Source organism: Conger conger, unplaced genomic scaffold (assembly GCF_963514075.1).
Source record: "Conger conger unplaced genomic scaffold, fConCon1.1 SCAFFOLD_74, whole genome shotgun sequence".
In the NCBI taxonomy this organism is placed as follows: Eukaryota; Metazoa; Chordata; class Actinopteri; order Anguilliformes; family Congridae; genus Conger; species Conger conger.
This window is the reverse complement of record NW_026890383.1, coordinates 41,194-61,102: the sequence shown is the minus strand read 5'-3', so window position 1 is coordinate 61,102 and position 19,909 is coordinate 41,194. Positions and strand designations below refer to the sequence as shown.

At 45.3% G+C, this 19,909-nt stretch overlaps 2 protein-coding genes across 7 annotated transcripts; one reads left to right on the top strand and one right to left on the bottom strand.

Annotated features, from left to right (window-relative positions):
- Positions 1 to 452: 452 nt before the first annotated feature.
- LOC133120040 (flavin-containing monooxygenase 5-like) lies at positions 453 to 6,737 on the bottom strand. The gene is made up of 8 exons (XM_061230184.1): positions 6,023 to 6,737; positions 5,730 to 5,918; positions 4,284 to 4,449; positions 3,707 to 3,849; positions 3,246 to 3,445; positions 2,812 to 3,167; positions 1,913 to 1,985; positions 453 to 1,656 (listed from the first exon to the last, which is right to left on the bottom strand). The coding sequence occupies exons 1-8, from the start codon at positions 6,164 to 6,166 to the stop codon at positions 1,218 to 1,220; spliced, it is 1,710 nt and encodes a 569-aa protein (XP_061086168.1). The 5' UTR covers positions 6,167 to 6,737; the 3' UTR covers positions 453 to 1,217.
- A 6,706-nt stretch (positions 6,738 to 13,443) lies between these two features.
- On the top strand, positions 13,444 to 19,079 carry si:ch73-345f18.3 (uncharacterized). 6 transcript variants are annotated; one of them, XM_061230197.1, is made up of 5 exons: positions 13,444 to 13,742; positions 15,061 to 15,094; positions 17,422 to 17,476; positions 17,594 to 17,803; positions 18,305 to 19,079. In XM_061230197.1, the coding sequence occupies exons 1-5, from the start codon at positions 13,717 to 13,719 to the stop codon at positions 18,664 to 18,666; spliced, it is 687 nt and encodes a 228-aa protein (XP_061086181.1). In that variant the 5' UTR covers positions 13,444 to 13,716; the 3' UTR covers positions 18,667 to 19,079. The 6 variants fall into 6 exon arrangements, with proteins under 6 accessions (XP_061086181.1, XP_061086179.1, XP_061086183.1 ...); XM_061230195.1 differs by having other exon boundaries at positions 15,058 to 15,094; XM_061230199.1 differs by having other exon boundaries at positions 13,448 to 13,742; positions 17,597 to 17,803.
- Positions 19,080 to 19,909: the final 830 nt, after the last annotated feature.

Below are 19,909 nucleotides of genomic sequence, written 5' to 3'. Positions count from 1 at the left end.
CACCTCATTAGCTATCTATTTTTGCATTTGCTCACACTCAAGCTCCACTGACATCCACATACTCTGTAACCAAATCTATGTGGGGCAGTCAGTGGCCTGTAGCCTAGTGGCTGAGGTACATGACTGGGATCCAGAAGGTTAATGGTTCAAGCCTCCGTGTAGCCATGATAACATGCGCACAGCTGTTGGGCCCTTGGGCAAGGCCCTTAACCCCGCATTGCTCCAGGGGATTTGTCGTGTCTAGGAAACGACAGAGTCCAAATCTCCAATTTGTCGAAAAACATCTTCACGAGGGAAGGGACACCACGGCACCAAGCTCTTCAGGAAAATCAGGCTTTATTTGGCACAAGTGCATAAAGCCGGACCAGTTTTTTCAGAAACATGGACCTGGGCTGTCATTTTTACACCCATTTTATACACAGTTAAAATATCATTGTAGCAAATCACCCACACTCCTCCTAAAACTTCAGCTGACTTGGCACCGCTACCTTCTCGGTTCTGAAACCATGGTGGCGAATCGCCCTATTGATTTCCTAAAAAATAAATGGAATCATTAACATAGGAATCATGTAAAACACGGTGCTATTCACTATATGGTGCTTTCCGGAACTTTCTACGACATATAGATCATTTTTGGTACTTTTCGCAGCATAATAATCATTTTTGGTACTTTCCACTTCATATGAATTATTTTACTCAACTTTAGATTACACATGGGTCACTTATGCACTTCTAACACAAACTTGTCAGCAGTAAATCATTGAAAATATACAGACATACTAAACATTTGATTAATATTCTCTTCTAATATTCTTTTCTAATATACAGACATACTAAACATTTGATGAATATTATTAATATGAGTAAATGTACGTTGCATTCGTTGCTCTCATTTCAACAGTTTTCACTGTGGTTTCTTGAGTTTTCATAAGCTCAGCTATAATTAATGTTCTAGGTTCATTTGATTGGATAACAAGCAGCGTACATGTGATATATTGATTATAAGCCACTTACATATAGATACATATAGATCCCGACGGGGATTCGAACCCAGGACCTCCTTGCTGTAAGGCGGCAGTGCTACCCACTGCACCATCCATGCCGCTTTTATTATTATTATTATTATTATTATTATTATTATTATTATTATTATTATTATTATTATTATTATTATTATTATTATTATTATTATTATTATTAATAATAATGTTGAATACTCAGTTCCATTTCAGACAGGGGCACATCCTCCACGTGATCCCAGGCAGAGAGTGGAGTGTGTTGAGGAGGCCTGTGGGGTCTGGCAGGACCAGTGGGCTTCTGCGCTGAGAGTAGAGGGCAGCCAGCAGCAGGAAGGCCCCAGAGACAGTGAGCAGAGGCAGAGTGGAGGATGGGGGCTCTGGTGTTGGCCGGGTTTTAAACGGGCGCGTCACCCGCTCCCACTGTGTGAGGATGGCCCGGCGGGCCCCAGCCCACCGCCCGGGCCCACGTAGGCGGTACTGGAATGGAGTGCAGGGGCCCAGGAGCACTCTCAGACCCAGGCAAGGGTCCCTCAGCAGCAAGCCCAGGATGTTGGGCCGCGCCCCCACCTGCCCCGCCAGCTCATCCATGTAGGGGATGTAATCCACCAAGACAGCAGCAAGTCGGGGACAGTGAGCCCTGCAGGACAGAACCAGCACAGAACCAGCACAGGGTCCATCAGAGAGGGACAGTGAGCCCTGCAGGACAGAACCAGCACAGGGTCCATCAGAGATGGATAGTGTTGTATATGATAATAAGGTGAGATGGATAGTGTTGTATATGGTAATGAGGTGAGATGGATAGTGTTGTATATGTTAATGAGGTGAGATGGATAGTGTTGTATATAGTAATGGTTAATTGAGGTTTTGGAGGATATTTCTGTTGAATCCTGTACCTTTTCAATTGTCTTTTTCTTTCGGTCTCAATCATAGTCAACATTGCGTTTTTTGGTGGAAGTTGGATCAGCCCTATAAAAGAAACAAACCAATCACTAATGATACCATCCTGTACAGTCAGGTTTTGTTAATATTGCAATATTAGTAGTGTTGGGGTACCACTATGAGTGAAGCTCAATAATTATAATATAGGTATGAAAATAATTTAATTAACCCTAACATTATTCAAATTTGAAAACAGCCCTGAGAAAGATGATGTCATCTTAGCATTTAGCTCTCCGAAGCAATTCCCCCTCCCCTAATCCATCCATCCATTATCTGAACCCGCTTATCCTGAACAGGGTTGCAGGGGGGCTGGAGCCTATCCCAGCATACATTGGGCGAAAGGCAGGAATACACCCTGGACAGGTCGCCAGTCCATCACAGGGCACACACACCATTCACTCACACACTCATACCTACGGGCAATTTAGACTCTCCAATCAGCCTAACCTGCATGTCTTTGGACTGTGGGAGGAAACCGGAGTACCCGGAGGAAACACACGCAGACACGGGGAGAACATGCAAACTCCACCCAGAGAGTCCCCGGCCGACGGGGATTCAAACCCAGGACCTCCTTGCTGTGAGGCGGCAGTGCTACCCACTGCACCATCTGTGCCGCCCCCCTCCCCTAATCCATGGATGATATTTCTCTAAAAATATCAACATTGCAACATTGATTGCTTATATTTTCAAGCATAATACCAGCCATTTACATTTTTGACTCTAGAGCATAAAAAGTGTATTTTCCTTTCAAGGGATCATTCACTTTCTGGGTTTAAAAGCTTCAGTGTATTTTTTCAAAGAGGCAGTAATTTTAGTTTTAGCTTCACTTTGTGAAAGGTACAGATGAGGTCACCTGTAAATACTCTTGTTGCCCAGCGAGCCTGCATCTCCACCATAGGTATGATGGGCCCTTTGGTGTTCAGCAGCCCCAGCACAGCCAGGGTCGGGTGTTCCAGGGTGGGCGGGGAGATGTGCTGATAGAGGACTAGCTCTGGCTCTGGGCCAGGGCAGAGGGTGGGAGGGAGAAAGGGGAAAGAGTATTCATAGCCAGTGCAGAAGATCAGAGCATCAATCTGGTCCTCCACCGTGCCGTCCTCAAACGCCACGCTGGAGCCGCGGAGCTCCTGCAGGTCAGGCTTCATCACCACAGCCCCCACGAGGATGCGTCCAGGAAGCTCATCGTTGATCAGAATCCTGCCTTCCAGAAGTCTGCAATGGGGCGTGGAATCATGTGCCGGATAGATTCAGCGCTGCATACCTGGGAGGGAAGCTGTGTGTTAGGGTTACCTGTGCTTGGCCTGTAGGCCATAGAGCCGATGGTCATATTTCTGGTTCAGATCCCTTTCCCCAGCCCAGTGTACCAAGCCACTGGGCAGCAGGGATACCAGCCAGCTGCGGAGCCGGGAGATCATGGTCATGTCCAGCGGGAGCCCTCTGTCAGACAGGCGGCTGATCACCCAGGCCCCCTGCCGGGTGCTGAGGAAAGTCTGTGGTAGAAACAACACGGCCCTGAAAATGTGCTCCTTCCTGTTTTAATCTATTACTGTATATTTGTCCAACGGAAAAAAAAAGACAAAATGTAATAAAGGAAACCTGAGTAAATGCAGAACACATTTTTAAAACATCAATATCACCCATGTGACCTCCCCCATCAACTTCACAACTTCTAATTGCACTTTTTGCAGCAATAATGGCAACCAAACACATTTACTAACCAAGCCCACGTCTGCTTAGCTTAATCTCCTAACCTTGTGCGCTGCCCTGCTGATCTCCACAGCAATGTCCCCTCCTGAGTTTCCGATTCCTACCACCACCACCCTTTTACCCCGTAGAGCATCTGGGTCCTTGTACTCCCAGCTGTGGTAGCACTTTCCCTCAAAACTCTCCACACCTAGAGAGGAAATACAAAGTTTGTCCTTGCTAACCCAAGCAAAAAAGAGGTAAATGTTTATGATATGCTATTTATGAAAGAAATATAACATCTAATCTAGATTCGATTATCAGATAAGGTGGGCATCTCCCTCACATCCATTCCCCTAAAGCCAAACAAATAATTATTACATTAATATCAGGCGAACTGAGCAATGAAGATCATTTGATTGCAGACACACTTTGCTTTGACACACTAAGTAATGTTTGGGGGAGACATTAGCTCAGGCGACATTTGCTCCTGACGAGCTGGTTGGTGCCTTGCATGGCAGCCAATTAAATATTAATTGACTTATCATAATGTCCATAACTATCCATAGTGAGTGAACAAGCACTGACAAGTAAAGCATTCACATGCATTTAACTCCCATGTTTTCTTCACAAATAAATAGTTACCAGGGAAGTCTTTAAGTGGCAGGACAGGACGTGTATAAAGTCCTGTACACACTAACACAGCATCAAAGATGTGCCTCTCTGTGTCACCCATTCTATTCTTAGTCTGCACTTCCCACTGTCCTGAGTTGGAGAATCCAGGCCCCTCCTCCACGCTGCAGACAGTGGTCTAAAATAGAGAGACAGGTGACAAATCCCACAGAGATTAACAAATTCTTCAGTAGTATCATGCTCCCCCAATTAAATAGCGAAAAAACGAATGTTGGACACACCATTCACCCCCAAAGAATACACAAAAGCCCTATCACAATTTCCAAACCATAAAGCACCAGGACTGGGTGGCTTCCCCTTGTAATTCTACTGGGATGCCATCTCACCACTGCTGATCAGCATGGTCAACAATATTAAACTCAACGTCCACTCTGCCACATATGAATACAGCACTTGTCTCCATTCTACCCAAACCAAATACAGACATCTGCAGGATATCCAAATAAGGGGCTTGCTAAAATAGCAAATAGTCCCAAACAACTCTCAAATCTCTACAATGTCCTATCTACGTCAGACTACAATATTATTATTAGAAAAATGGAAAAAAGACTTTAATTCCAACCCCAACAGAAACTTCTGGACCCAAATCTGCCAATCCACCTTTAACATGTCAAAAAAGATTCATCTACTACTTATCCAATACAAGGTATTACATCATACACACATCACAGGTCACCATCCACAACCTGTCAGATCTCACCATGACACAGTGAACTCATAGCCGTAGCAATCGCCAAAAAAAACTACTCACCAAATCAAGAAACCAACTCTCCACTAGACAATGGTTGAACCTCCTCTTGGACTATTTATCTTTGTGTTATAGTTATAGTGCGTTATAGGTGTTATAGTTTCTTAATTCACTGGCTTATTGGCTGCTCTTTTTAATTTTTTTTTTATCTTTACTATTCTTTTCTTTTTCATATACATATAAAACTTTTTTTTTTATCATCTAATGATGTCTGTTTGTGTGCTTGGCCTGGCACCTTTTCCTTAACTTTGTTTACAAATAAAAACAAAGGCCAGATTCTTCAGGCAGAAATACCTTTTTAAATGTGATAGTCAGCTTTTACATCACTCCCTTTGATCATTAGGGGCCCAAGCAGCAAAGCTGCAGGAAGCATATTGGGTTTTTTTCCCCCATTTTATATTTTAATTTTAAAATGTTTCTTCTTTAATTAATATAGAATGGGCAGCAAAAACTCTTCCTTGAGCTCTCAAACTTGGTAGGTACTGTTTGACCACTCAGGTTGAAATTTTGGATACTATGTCTCTGTTTAAGTCCAATATTATGTTTGGTAAATGTGTGGAAATCAAGGCGGAATTTCTATCTGGCATCAGCCACCAGAAACCACAGGGAATGGCATCTGCCTGCACAGGTCGGTGGTTGAGTGGAGTGACCTGGAAGTGAATGTGGCGCAGGAGGTCAAAGTGCGCTGCGTATGAGCTCAGGTACTGCAGCAGCAGGGAGTGGTGCAGGTAGTTGGGGTAGTGGTCTGGCATGGGGAAGTCGCTGAAGCACATCATTTCCTTGGAGGTGTTGGTGACGACAGAGCGGTAGATGCTGCAGTGCCCTGGCTCCGCCCTCTCCTGGAGGCCAAAGAACACAACCAGCCAACAGGTGAGTGTGCACAGGCAAAGTATATCCTTACCTGCAGTGTTCTTGCGCAAACAGACCTTACGGCTGATCTCACCTTGTACCTCCACAGGCCTCCAAGCTCAGCACTGCTCTCGAAGCAGACCGGCTCCAGCCCCTCATCCAGGCAGCACTTGATAGAGGCCAGTCCAGTGCAGCCGGCCCCAATCACAGCCACACGCCGGGCCATGCACTCTGCCATTCATACGCACAATTACTTTATCCATTACATTCTCCTAATCTTAGAGATTAAAGAAAGTCATTCATAAGAAATAAATGGGATACACACTTACTGAGCACTTTATTAGGAACCTGTACACCTACTTATTAATGCGATTTTCTAATCAGCTAATAGTGTGGCAGCAGTGCAATGCACAACATAATGCTGTTTGATCCAACACTATTGTAACATTATATTTGACTTCAGGAAAGATTAACTAATGAGAAGATGGCAGTATAATTCACCTATTTTTCTGTAAGCAAATAGAGAAATTCAGCTTGCTCACTTACTTTTTTTCTGATGACCCAGTTGTGTTACTGTTGTCTGTTCCTTGATCACTCCCTACTCCCCAGCTAGACCACTCCGGTCTGCCAGCTCTGGTCGCCTTACGGTTCCCTCTCTACGTGCACCTGGCGGTCGAGCTGCACGTTCACGCCTGTTTTCCGTTCTGGTTCCTCAGTGGTGGAATGACTTGCCTACCACTGTCAGAACAGCAGAATCCCTCCCCTATTTTGACGCAGACTCAAAACCCACCTTTTCAAACTCTACCTTAGTCCTCCCTCCTGATTTCCCCTGCCCCTCCCTTTCTGATATCCCTATCCTTGTCTAACCCCCCCCCAAAAAAAAAAAAAAAAAATGCACTTATGACAACTATGTTTAGAACAGCATTTCATGTGTATTTTGCTAGTTTCTGGATTTGATGCTTTGACTTATGGTAGAACCTATGCACTTGTAAATTGCTTTGGATTAAAAGCGTCTGCCAAATGACTAAAATGGACTTTGCTCCAAACTCTGGGCGTGGTTCATGCTGCTCTTCCACAGAATTAGTTGGTATGGTGGTGGCATTTTATGATATGCTATGCAGCCAATCTCTGCAATTCTTGAGCCATGAGTTCTTTTACAGCCTCACAACTTCCTCACAATAAAGTGCACTTGCATTCTCTTCCTGGCAGCTTTACAACCATTCCATATGTTTGAATGTTTTTGCCCTTACTGTGCTAAGTGGCATGTTTTGAATTTTATTTATATATTTGTTGCTCCCATTACCAGACTTCTTCAAGGATTCTGACTGTATCTGTATGGTCACGCTAGGACTCGGAAACGTAGTGTCTTCTAGGGTCCTCTTCACACTTGTTCCTGTGTTCAATCTGCACTTCATTGTATGTCACTGGATAACAGTGTCTGCTAAATGCCTGTAACATAATGTAATGTAATTATCATCGGTCTCTTGAATTGACAATGTTTGGTTGGCCGTATCCAGGGAGAGTAGACAGTGGCAGCAAGGGCTCTGTTTGAGGAATTCTGCTCACAGACAGGGATACTACTATTCCCCCTTCTGCTAAATACATGTCATTCTGAATGTGTGCAGACTGGAGTGAGGTGGTGCCTTATGGGAGCTGTAGTTCAGCTCTGAATTTGTGGAACAGCACCACATACTGGAGACTGCATGCACTGGAGAGGCTGTGCCTTTACTGCTGTGCCTTTACTGAAGCTGCCTGGGTTTCCACAGACTGCCATTTTGCTTCATTATGTTTTTGTTTTTGCTATAGGTCTGTTTGAATGCCTTCCTGGAGGTAATTTGTTGTGTTCTATCCTTCAATGCATATACTGGAGGCACTGTCAGATGATCAGTGTCTAGGTAATGAGGTCAGAGAGAGAATTTAGAGAACAAGATGACAACTACCGACCCGTGTGGAGCGTGGAGCGTGGAGCGTGGAGGTAAAGTTTTGCAGTGGTGCCGAGAGTAGAGTTACTCGTACCAGCAGGGTCTCCTATAGGCAGGACAAGGGCTCTGGGAGGGTTGCCGATGTCTAAAGGAGGAAGCTGTCAGGGTTGGGAGACAGAGGAACCAAGCACAGACTGAGGGGTTATGGGAAAAATTAATGAAGTAGGCAGATGGGGCAGACAGAGCATAATCCAATGATCATGCAAAGTTAAAAAAACCAGTGGTACAGTCCAAACAGAGGTACAGAAACGTGATCCGGAAAGCAGAGTCCAAAGACCCAGGCAGGGGTCATAAAACAGAAAACCAGAAATCCAAAACAGAGCATGAATAGAATAGAATAGAAGAGAGGCTAGAATGGAACATAAACCAACCTTACACAAGGGGAACAGAACTGATGAACTAGCAACAAGAGAACAAAACAGGCAGAGTTAAATATACTAACCAATTAACTAAATGATAATGGGGAACAGGGGAGAGGAATTGATAAATGACAGGAAGGAAGTCTGAATAGGGAGTGAATGGAGTGAGAATGCCGAGAAAATAGAAAAGGGGGAAATCACAGGAAAAGGGGCACGGACATGACAGGAGCAAGCAGTCTGTGATTGGGGAATAGCTTATGTGACTGGGTGCCACTGTAGCCTTGATGAATTGTAATTGATGAAAAGATAGCTTTTTGCCTTTAACTTACCTTGTTTTGTGGTGGGTAGGCGTCTGGAGCTTCTGTGGATAAAGGATGTTGTTGAACAACTTTCCAAATTGAATTCCATTGTGCCTCAGGCAAAGACAGGAAAGGAGTTGTCAGACTGACAAACAGGAAGTGATATTAAACCCCCCATGCAGATGCAAAATCTGGCAACCCTGTCCTATTCTTGCAGTATTCTACTTTCCAGACATGAGCATCACAGACTTGAAGAATGGTTTAAATGAAGCAATACACTTACATTACTACAAGCCATTTACTACACTAACTGAAAAAGCATTATAATACAATCATGATATTCTGTATCCTTACAGTAGTATTCTATTATGTGATATAAGTGTTAATTTGGACAAACGTTTTGATTTGCTGGAGCTATGCTCTCAAATAATACAATTCAAATGTCACAGCCGGGTATAGAACCCCGGTCTCTGGCGTGCTAGTCAGATGCCAATCCCCTAGACCACCAAGCACTGAGGATGACCCAATTGCGGAGTACTGCAGGTACAGTCCAAATATTTATTTGAACGAAATACAAAGTTCCAAAAGCACAGAAGATTTACAAAACAAAAACAGAGGATTTTCCAAAATTCCATAAGGTCAAAAAACAACAAAGAACTTCCAAAAATGGTGAACTAAAAAACTCCAAAAGGCAGCCAAAACACAAAGGGCAATCCAGTCTCGTAGTGTATAAACAATCCAGGGTCAAACACAGAATATCCAAACAAGGTATAGGTAGACAGAATCAGCCAGGGTTACTCACGGAGGGTTAAGACGAAGACTCAACAAAGATTAAGTGAAAAGGACCGGGCTATATACAGGAGACAATGGGAAACACTAATCACAAGACGAACAACAGGTACGTACAACAAGACAATTAAGCAGTGAGACAAAAACAATTTAGTGACACCTAGTGGCTAGCAACCCAAAGTACAACACTGTGACATCAAACGGGCTTGAGCCAGTCTGTTTGTTGTATTGCTGTTTGTTGTATTGTTAATCACTCATACTGGTTGCATACCTGTAGAGTGATTGAACGTTTGTTTGAAATTGCTGAGTTTGTCAGGAGTTTGTCAGGAGATTAGCGCTGATTTGATACTGCTTGTGAGCGATTTGTAGGTGCTTTAAATAGGCGTCTTCAGAGCGACGCCAGCGTCGCTCCATCCCAGTTTGCTATGCTGTTATGTTTCACCCCATCCCAGTGTGCTCTCTCCCCCGAAGACACCCCCTGCGACGTGGGCCTCCACGGCGTCGGAACCCCTCCAACCTCAGCTACCCCCCGCTCACCCCCTGTAAGGACTTTGCTGTCACAGGGGGACTATGGAACTGCCAGTCTGCCACTCGGAAGGCTGACTTCATCCCTGCGTATGCCTCCCTCCAGTCCCTACAATTCCTTGCCCTAACTGAGACCTGGATCACACCTGACAACACCACCACTCCCGCTGCCCTCTCATCCTCCTTCTCCTTCTTGCACACTCCCCGGCCTTCTGGCCGTGGCGGTGGTACTGGTCTTTTAATTTCACCCTCGTGGAAATTCTCTGTTCTCCCCCTCTCTGACCTGTCCATATCCACTTTTGAATTCCATTCTGTTGCAGTATCCTACCCTACTAACCTTTTTATTGCAGTTATCTATCGCCCTCCAGGGCCCCTGGGAAGCTTCCTTGATGAGCTAGACACCCTTCTCAGCTCCTTCCCTGAGGATGACACCCCACTGATTCTCCTTGGAGACTTCAACATCCACCTTGAAGCCTCCCAGGCTGCTGCCTTCCTACCGTTACTCCACTCCTTCGACCTCTCCCTGCAACACTCTCCTCCAACCCACAAGGCAGGCAATGTCCTAGACCTTGTCTTTGTGAGGAACTGCTCATGCTCTGATTTCACGGTTACCCCACTGCATACATCTGATCACCACTTCATCTCATTCTCCCTCCCTCTTACTCCCCATCCTCCTCCCCCTCCTCCCACCTACCCTTCCTCAGCCCGCCGTAACCTCCACTCCCTCTCACCCTCTTCCTTTGCCACCACTGTCACCGCCTCACTCCCCCCTCTCGAATCCTTCTCCAAACTCCCCGCTGACTCTGCATCTGCCGCCCTTCTTTCATCTCTCTCCTCTGCTTTTGACTCCCTCTGTCCCCCTGTCTCAAAGCCGCCTCGCACATCCGCCCCGTCCCCTTGGATATCTGACACCCTCCGTACCTCCAGGGCCAGCCTCCGCGCAGCGGAGAAGAAGTGGGGGAAATCCAGAGACGCTTCAGACCTCACAACTTACCAGTCTCTCCTGGCGGCATTCTCTTCCGCTGTCACTGCCACCAAAGCTAAATACTATCAAACACAAATTCAGAACTCCAGTTCTAACCCCCGGAAACTTTTCTCTATTTTCTCCTCTCTCCTCAACACACCGGCTCCTCCTCCTCAGTCCTCCTTCGCTGCTGATGACTTTGCTGATTTCTTCGATGAGAAGGTCACAGTCATCCGCAGATCCTTTACAACCACCGCCCCCCTCACTGTGCCCTTCCCCCCCTCTAGGCCCATCCCTTCCTTTTCCACTTTCTCCCCCCTTACAGACTCTGATGTTTCTCAACTCCTGCTCTCCCACCGCCCCACAACCTGTGCCCTTGACCCTATCCCCTCTTCTCTTCTCCAAACTATCACACCTGACATTCTCCCATTTGTCACCTCCCTTGTCAACTCCTCCCTGTCTTCCGGCTGTTTTCCGGCATCCTCCAAGAGGGCCCACATCACTCCGCTGCTAAAAAAGCCTACTCTGGATCCCTCCATCATCCAGAACTACCGCCCGGTATCTCTTCTTCCTTTCCTTTCTAAAACTATAGAACGAGCCGCTTCTACTCAACTTTCTTCTTTCTTTTCTAACAACAACCTGCTAGACCCCCATCAGTCTGGTTTCAGATCGGGCCACTCGACAGAGACTGCGCTCCTCTCCGTCAGTGAGTCACTCCATGCCGCACGAGCAGCCTCCCTCTCCTCTGTCCTCATTCTTCTAAATCTCTCTGCTGCCTTCGACACTGTGGATCACTCCATCCTCCTGTCTGCCCTGTCAGCAACGGGCATCTGTGGCACAGCCCTGGACTGGATTGAGTCCTACCTCTCTGGTCGCTCCTTCCAGGTTGCCTGGGCTGGTTCGGTATCGACACCTCGGCCCCTCGCCACAGGAGTTCCCCAGGGCTCAGTCCTAGGCCCGCTTCTTTTTTCTCTTTACACTCGCTCCCTTGGCCCTTTGATCACTGCACATGGGCTATCCTATCACTGCTACGCGGACGATACCCAACTCTTCGTCTCGTTCCCGCCGTCTGATACGCAGGTTTCAGCCCGTATCTCTGCTTGCCTGAGGGACATCCAGAGCTGGATGGACAACCACCATCTAAAGCTCAACCCAGGCAAGACTGAAATGATATTCATCCCTGCTAATACCTCTCCCCATCTGGATCTCTCCATTTCCCTCGAGGATACCACACTCATGCCGTCACCCAGTGCAAGGAACCTCGGCGTGGTGATGGACAGCAGACTGTCCCTTTCCGAGAACATTGCGGCGGTGACCCGGTCTTGCAGGTTCTTCCTATACAACATACGGAGAATCCGCCCCTTTCTCACCCCCTACTCGACCCAGCTCCTGGTCCAAGCGATGGTTCTGTCCCGCCTGGACTACTGCAATTCCCTCTTGCCTGGCCTCCCAGCATCCGCCATCAGACCCCTCCAACTTATCCAGAATGCAGCAGCTCGTCTGGTCTTCAACCTTCCCAAATACTCGCACGTCACCCCCCTGCTTACTACCCTCCACTGGCTGCCTGTCATGGCTCGCATCAAATTCAAAACATTGGGGCTAGCCTTCCAAGCAGTTAAGGGTTCTTCCCCAGCTTATCTACAAAAAATCATCAGACCCTACACCCCTGCCAGACCTCTTCGTTCAGCCTCCACAGGCCGCTTGGCACCTCCCCCTCTCCGAACCTCCACCTCACGCTCACGACTGCTGTCTGTTCTGGCTCCACGGTGGTGGAACGAACTCCCCGTTGAGGTCAGAACTGTAGAATCTCTCCCCACCTTCAAACGCAAGCTGAAGACACACCTCTTCAAGCAGCACCTCTCCCCATCCCTCCCAACCTCCCTGTGAACCTTAATTGTTGTCTCTGTGACTTGCTTTGTGTATCGGTATTTTTTAGTTGGCTAGGTAAGCAGTGTTTTGATAGTTAACTTTGCTCTGTTTGTTTGTTTCTTGTTTAAAAAAAAAAAAAAAAAAAAAAAAAAATTGGCCCTCGTCCTTATCTTTGTTGTACAGGTAGCAGTTCAAATTGTACTTCCCTCTAGGGTCTTTCAGAGAACTTATCCCTGGTTATGGATATGCACTTTGTTGTACGTCGCTCTGGATAAGAGCGTCTGCCAAATGCCAATAATGTAATGCAATGTAAAGATAAACTTCAAACAGTAGCAAATTCGATGCTCATTTCCTAAAAAAATTTTTTATCTGTTTGGTTAAATAAAAATGAATCAATATAAAGACATCTTTGGAATTAAAACGCAATAATAATACGCTTTAATAATAAGATTTATTTGTATAGTGTCTTTCGCACAGATATGCATCTCAAAGTGCTTTACATGGTGCAATGAATAAAATAAATACATTTTAAAAATGATATAAAGGATATAAAAGAAAAAAACAATAAAATAGCTGTTTCTCTCCACCAGCCGTTTTGTTGACAGCAAATGCAACACGTGACTGCACTGAAGTAATTTTTAATGTATTTGCGCACCTTCTAAGTAGTGAAATTGTTTTGACATGTTTTTACAGTCTGCTAAATGTATTATCTCGCTAGGTAACTGAAGACCAGAAGCCATTTCAAACGCAGCACTTCACCGATATGAGTAGTGTGTCTAAAATGGACGTGGGTTCCGCACTGTAACCCATCTGGCTGTATAATCTCTGCCGATATTCTAACAAGTGTTTCCAGTTCATTTATGATACTTTCTCTGAGAGTCGCATGACAATTACGTCATGTGGAATGCATGAACTCCGGTGGTGGATATGTAGAACTTGATACTATCGTTTAAAGAAAATGTCATTTTTATTTTGTTGTTGTTCATCTTGCCTGTCCACAGATGAATATGCGCGAAGCAGCGAAGAGGTATGAAACACCGAACAGCGAGATTTCGTGATTTGTAATTTTGTTCAGTTTTTAACAGTTTTCTACAATGCATATTATCGTTGGGTTCTTAGTTTTGTGGGTAACACTGTTGATGGTACTTCCTCGATGTTTAGCGACTGGCAAGCAAGTCAGAGAACTGAGTTGAACTTTAGCGCACTATTTGTCATTCTGAAATCACAAGCTACATAGCCTGTACACTGTAAAAAAAATATTTTATGTTCACCATATCTACTCAATAAAACTATGGAAACAGATGACAATTAATTGTATTAATTAAACGTATATACGTAATATACGTATTATTGATTAAGAAGATTACATTAATAATAATTCATAAAACAAGTAATATTACTTATGATTAAATACAATACATTAATATTACTTGTAATCTGTTGCCATAATTCTACTAGACGGGGGTATTTTGTTCTTTTTTAATCCCGCTTCCACCACCCCTCTTCGGAGGACATCATTATTATTTTTATTTCAAGTGCAAGAGCGGCTTGTAGCGTAGTGGTTAAGGTAAATGACTGGGACACGCAAGGGCGGCGTGTAGCGTAGTGGTTAAGGTAAAGGACTGGGACACGCAAGGGCGGCGTGTAGCGTAGTGGTTAAGGTAAAGGACTGGGACATGCAAGGGCGGCGTGTAGCGTAGTGGTTAAGGTAAAGGACAGGGACACGCAAGGGCGGCCTGCAGTGTACTGGTTAAGGTAAAGGACTGGGACACGCAAGGGCGGCCTGTAGTGTACTGGTTAAGGTAAAGGACTGGGACATGCAAGGTCGGTGGTTCTAATCCCGGTGTAGCCACAATAAGATCCGCACAGCCGTTGGACCCTTGAGCAAGGCCCTTAACCCTGCATTGCTCCAGGGGGGGGGATTGTCTCCTGCAAATCAACTGTATGTCGCTCTAGATAGAACGTCTTCCAAATGCCAATAATGTAGTGTAATATAAAATACATTACATTAGGTGAAGCCACTCTGTACCTACCCTGATACAATACATTTACATTTTTGTCATTTGGCAGACACTTTTAAGCGAAAGCGACTTACAAGTGCATAGGTTCAACCATAAGTTAAAGCATCACATCCAGAACTAGCAAAATACACATGAAATGCTGTTCTAAACATAGTCGTCATCATAAGCGCAATTTTTTTTTTTTTTGGGGGGGGGGGGGTTAGACAAGGATAGGGATATCAGGAGGGAGGACTAAGGTAGAGTTTGAAAAGGTGGGTTTGGGATGGAGATAATGGAATGCTGCAGCTCAAAATAAGAATTATTTTCATGACTTCTTGCCAGAAGCATTGAGTTGGTGGCAGAGCCAGGTGGAGTGGAGGTAATTGTCTGGTGTGTTCAGTGTGCAGTGTGAGCATGGATTGGAGTCTGTGAGTCCCATCCTATACATCTTGTGCTCAGTGATATGTGCTCTGTGGATTACCTTGTACTGTATTAGTTGTACATTTTTATTGTTAGTCATTGTGACTGTGTTCCTGCAGATTTGGGTCCAGAATTCAGTTTCGGCGGTGAATGACAAGTCTTTTTCCCATGCTTTGATTGGGATGGAAATTTTCCTTGGTTGGATATTTAGCTGATTTATTCTACTATTGGGAGTGGGAGTATATTTTTATTAGATATATTGATTTTTGATTTTAGAACAGACTTTAATTTGAGGTGCTGAAAATATTGTTCTTTCCCGATATTGAACTTCTGGACTAAATGCTGAAAAGTAATGAATTCATTATTCTGGAGGAGTGTGATACTGTGTTAAGTGTTTTCGGGGTGGGGTGATGTAGGCCCTTTTGAATGATGAGGGAAAGCAGCCAGAGGACAGAGAGGAGTTAACAAGGGAGGTGACAAACGGAAGGATGTCAGGAGGTTTGAGGGGATGGGGTCCAGGGCACAAGTAGTAGGGCGGTGGGAGAGCAGGAGGTGAGACACATCAGCATCTGTAAGAGGACAGAAAGAGGAGAAACAGGGGGCAGACACAGAAAGGGAGGCAGGCACAGCGGTGAATGTCACAAAGGTGCTGCAGATATCTGCAACCTTCTCGTCAAAAAATACTGCAAAGTCATCAGCAGTGAGGGAGGACTGAGATGGTGGGGGAGGTGTGCTGAGGAGAGAGGAGAAAATGGAGAACAGTTGATGGGGGTTAGAAGTGGAATTCTGGATTTTTGTTTGGAAGTAATTTCTTTTGGCAGTGGTGATAGCGGAGGAGAATTCCGGCAGGAGAGACTGGTAGGAGGACAGGTCCGATGGGTCTTTTGATTTCCTCCACTTCTTCTCAGCTGCACGTAGGCTGGGCCTGGAGGAACACAGAAGGTCAGAACCCCATGGGCTGGGAGGGGAGGATCGAGCAGGCCGGGAGACAAGAGGGCAGAGAGAGTCAAGGGCTGAGGAGAGAGCGGAAAGCAGGGCGGAAGATGCAGTGGGTAGTTCGGAGGGCAGATCAGCAAGCCAGTGCCACCTCCACGGCCAGAGGGCCGGAGGGTGTGTGAGAAGGAGAAGGAGGATGAGAGGGCAGCGGGGGTGGCGGTGTTCTCTGGTGTAATCCAGGTCTCGGTGAGGGCAAGGAACTGTAGGGACAGGAGGGAGGCATAACCAGTAATGAAGTCAGCCTTCCGTGTGGCAGATTGGCAGTTCCATAGCCCCCCTGCAACTGTGAAGTTGTCACAGGGACGTGGAGGGCCATGCTGCTGGAAGCGCATTCTGAAGGGGAGAGAGCAGACTGTAATGGGGAGAGAGCAGACTGTAATGGGGTGCTGACACACCATACCATACCAAAATGGGAGGGAGCGTCGCTCTGAGCACGCCTATAGAAACTGCTAATTACCAATGCAAACTAGCGATCTAATAATTATCCTAACAATTGCAGTGTCCAAAGTCTAACTGATTCTGATCGCCTAATCAGAATAACAGAACCGAGCAAAACTGCCGGCGGCTGGTGAAAAACACACTAGATTTGCAAAATGCGACACACCTGGCCGGACGAACACGGCGATTTGACTAACAAATCTACGACAGCTGATAGACTAACAAGGTTTCCTTAAAGCTAATGCTCACACGCAGAAAACAGAAACAATACTTAAGCTCTCTGGAGGTCTTCAACAACTACACGCGCCTAGTGGAAAAAATGCAGAATTATTGTTCCGGTCATGACAGCTATTACATAGCTGTTTCACTTATTTTTCACTGGATCACTGTAATGCTCCATGGTAACAATGTCTCCACTGTACAATATGATACCAGACTGTGTTCTAACCCTGTGCACGTGAGTGTTGTGGTTAACCTGTGCATGTGAGTGTTGTGGTTAACCTGTGCATGTGGGTGTTGTGGTTAACCTGTGCATGTGGGTGTTGTGGTTAACCTGTGCATGTGGGTGTTGTGGTTAACCTGTGCATGTGAGTGTTGTGGCTAACCTGTGCATGTGGGTGTTGTGGTTAACCTGTGCATGTGGGTGTTGTGGTTAACCTGTGCATGTGGGTGTTGTGGCTAACCTGTGCATGTGAGTGTTGTGGTTAACCTGTGCATGTGAGTGTTGTGGTTAACCTGTGCATGTGAGTGTTGTGGTTAACCTGTGCATGTGGGTGTTGTGGTTAACCTGTGCATGTGGGTGTTGTGGTTAACCTGTGCATGTGAGTGTTGTGGTTAACCTGTGCGTTTCAGAGACAGCCCCTTCTTCAGGCAGAATCCGCCAGACTGTTCCGGGCCCCAGCGCAAGGTGTGTTTCTCAGGGGTGGGGCTAAAGCAGAGACACTGGTCATGTGACAGTGTTCGCTATGACATCACTGTAGTGCTTCTGGTTTTGGTTCGATGTTCATTCTCTGGTGTTCTCCAGCAGAAGCCAAGCAGAAAGGGAAAATCCTGGCAAAGCTGGTGGGAATCTCTGAGCTGGATCAGCACTTTGCAGACGTTGCTGACACATTTAACCAGCAGCAGGAACATTATGAGACCATGATTGAAACTTGGCGGTTACTGAGAGACAGCTATGGCTGTTCCCATAGAAACGGCCTGTCAGACTGCCTTCAGAGAATGAGGGAGGAACACAGTGAGTAAGGCCTTGCATGAGCCACACTAATCCTGACCTAATACCAAAGCCTGATAAATGGTCATGAGAGCTACCTAGGTTCAGCCAGTAACCAGCAAATTATTTTCACAAATTTCATTCGTCTCTGCAACAGTGTGAACTATATTTGCAAACTAGCAACTGAGTTCTATCTGAATTTTAGTATTCAAGGTCACCATCCAACCACAAAGTGAACTATGCTAGCAGCCAGCACAGCCAGGCCCGAGCTGAACACTGGCCTTTGTACGTGGCCTCCATTACAAATTAATGTTCTGGGTTATCCAAAATAATGCATAAATTCCAAACTGGGACTGAGCTATTGAATGTGTGTGAATGACCAGCATACGGGTTAAGAGTACTACAGTAGCAGCATTACAAACATGCACCTGTCTTTCATTTCTGAAATGAATGGATATCTAGTATTATGCCAATAATGTATTAGTGTAGACTTTCTGAGGCACTCATGGGGCTGCTGTGCTGCAGGTGGGGCCCAGCTGGGCCTGCAGATGAGGGGCTATGACCTGAGCCTGGCAGTGGCGGGACCCCTGGGGGCGCGGCTGCAGCAGGCCCAGGAGCAGGTGGGCGTGTTGGGTCAGGCAGCGAAGGCTGTGGTGGCGGCGGGGCCCAGGCTGCAGGGCATGATGGGATGGGTTCTGCAGCAAGAGGACCAGCTCCTGCAGCGCGTCAGGGAGGCTAGCCCCAGCTACCCGGAGCAGCTGCGTGTGCAGGCCAACCTGCGGGAGAATCTGCAGACCCTGCGGCAGGCGGGGGACCTGTCTGTCCGCTACCGCCGTGAGGCAGGGGCTCTCCTCACCGAGGCAGCCGCCCTCACCGCTGGCTCCTGAACACCTGGATCTGTATACAACATTATTACTACATTATTATTACATATATGATATTCATTCATACAGATATGTGTGATCTTCAGGGTATAAGTACATTTAACTGTTGAAGTTTGGTCAATTTAGAATAATTATGAAGTTTGATTTAAATGTTGTTCTGTTTCCTTAGTTGCACTAGTGAAACTCAGCCATGGCCATATGTGCCCTGGACATTATTTAGATTGTATCAATATCAATCAATTACTCAAGATATATCTTATCTTTATCTCAATTCCAAACAATATAAACAATATATATGGTTTACTTTTACTGTACCTCTGCTGGATTAAGTTTGACAATGAAAGTGTTAATTTGTGATAAAGAAGTGATTTATACAAAACTAAGTTAAACTGTATTAAAATGAAAGATTTTCATGATGTAGATTATTGATTTATTGTTGTGTAGTGATATTCTCTTTCTCATTATGAACCTTTCTTACAGTATATTCACTGGAACCATACTGAAATAAAGCAAACACAAATGATGAACAAATAGACACAAAAAGAATTGACACTGCTCTTTTGCCCAATTTTCTTTTGTTTCCGCTGTGAATAGTCTTCATAGCAATGTCTGTGTAAAAAGCGTGATACAAATCAAATTCAATTGAAAAGTCATTCAAAAGTGTCATTCCTTTGTTTCTTTGTTTGACCCAAAAACAACCTAGTTTTAACATCCATCCTCAGGTAAAAAGGAAAAGACAGCTGCAGCAAAAGCAAAAGCAGCATATTTTATACCCACATACATGGCTGGATCCCACTTTGTGTTCCTTGTCTCAAATATATTGCCACTACATATATTTGTGTATAGCAGCAATGCTATTCATTAAATATTGCTCTTGTACTTCAGCCTTTAGTGCACATTACTATTATTTTAATATTGAACTATGCCTACTATTTCTGCTACTACGGTGATACTATTAATAAACGATGTAGCAATTACTATTACTGCTTCTGCCAGTACAACTACAAACACTATTTATAGGCTACTACACAGTAAAAGGCCACTGTACTGTACTGTTTCTGCTGTTATTTAATTACATTAAATAAGATTCAAGTTTGTCCTCCTTTCATCTGGTGCATAGAACATACCATGCTGAGGTTCAATGGCATGAATCTGATTTCTGGGAATCAATGTGAATAATTTAAAAGGGAAAATGTCAAGTGAATTAATTACACATTTATATCTCACTATGTGGTTATACGGTATA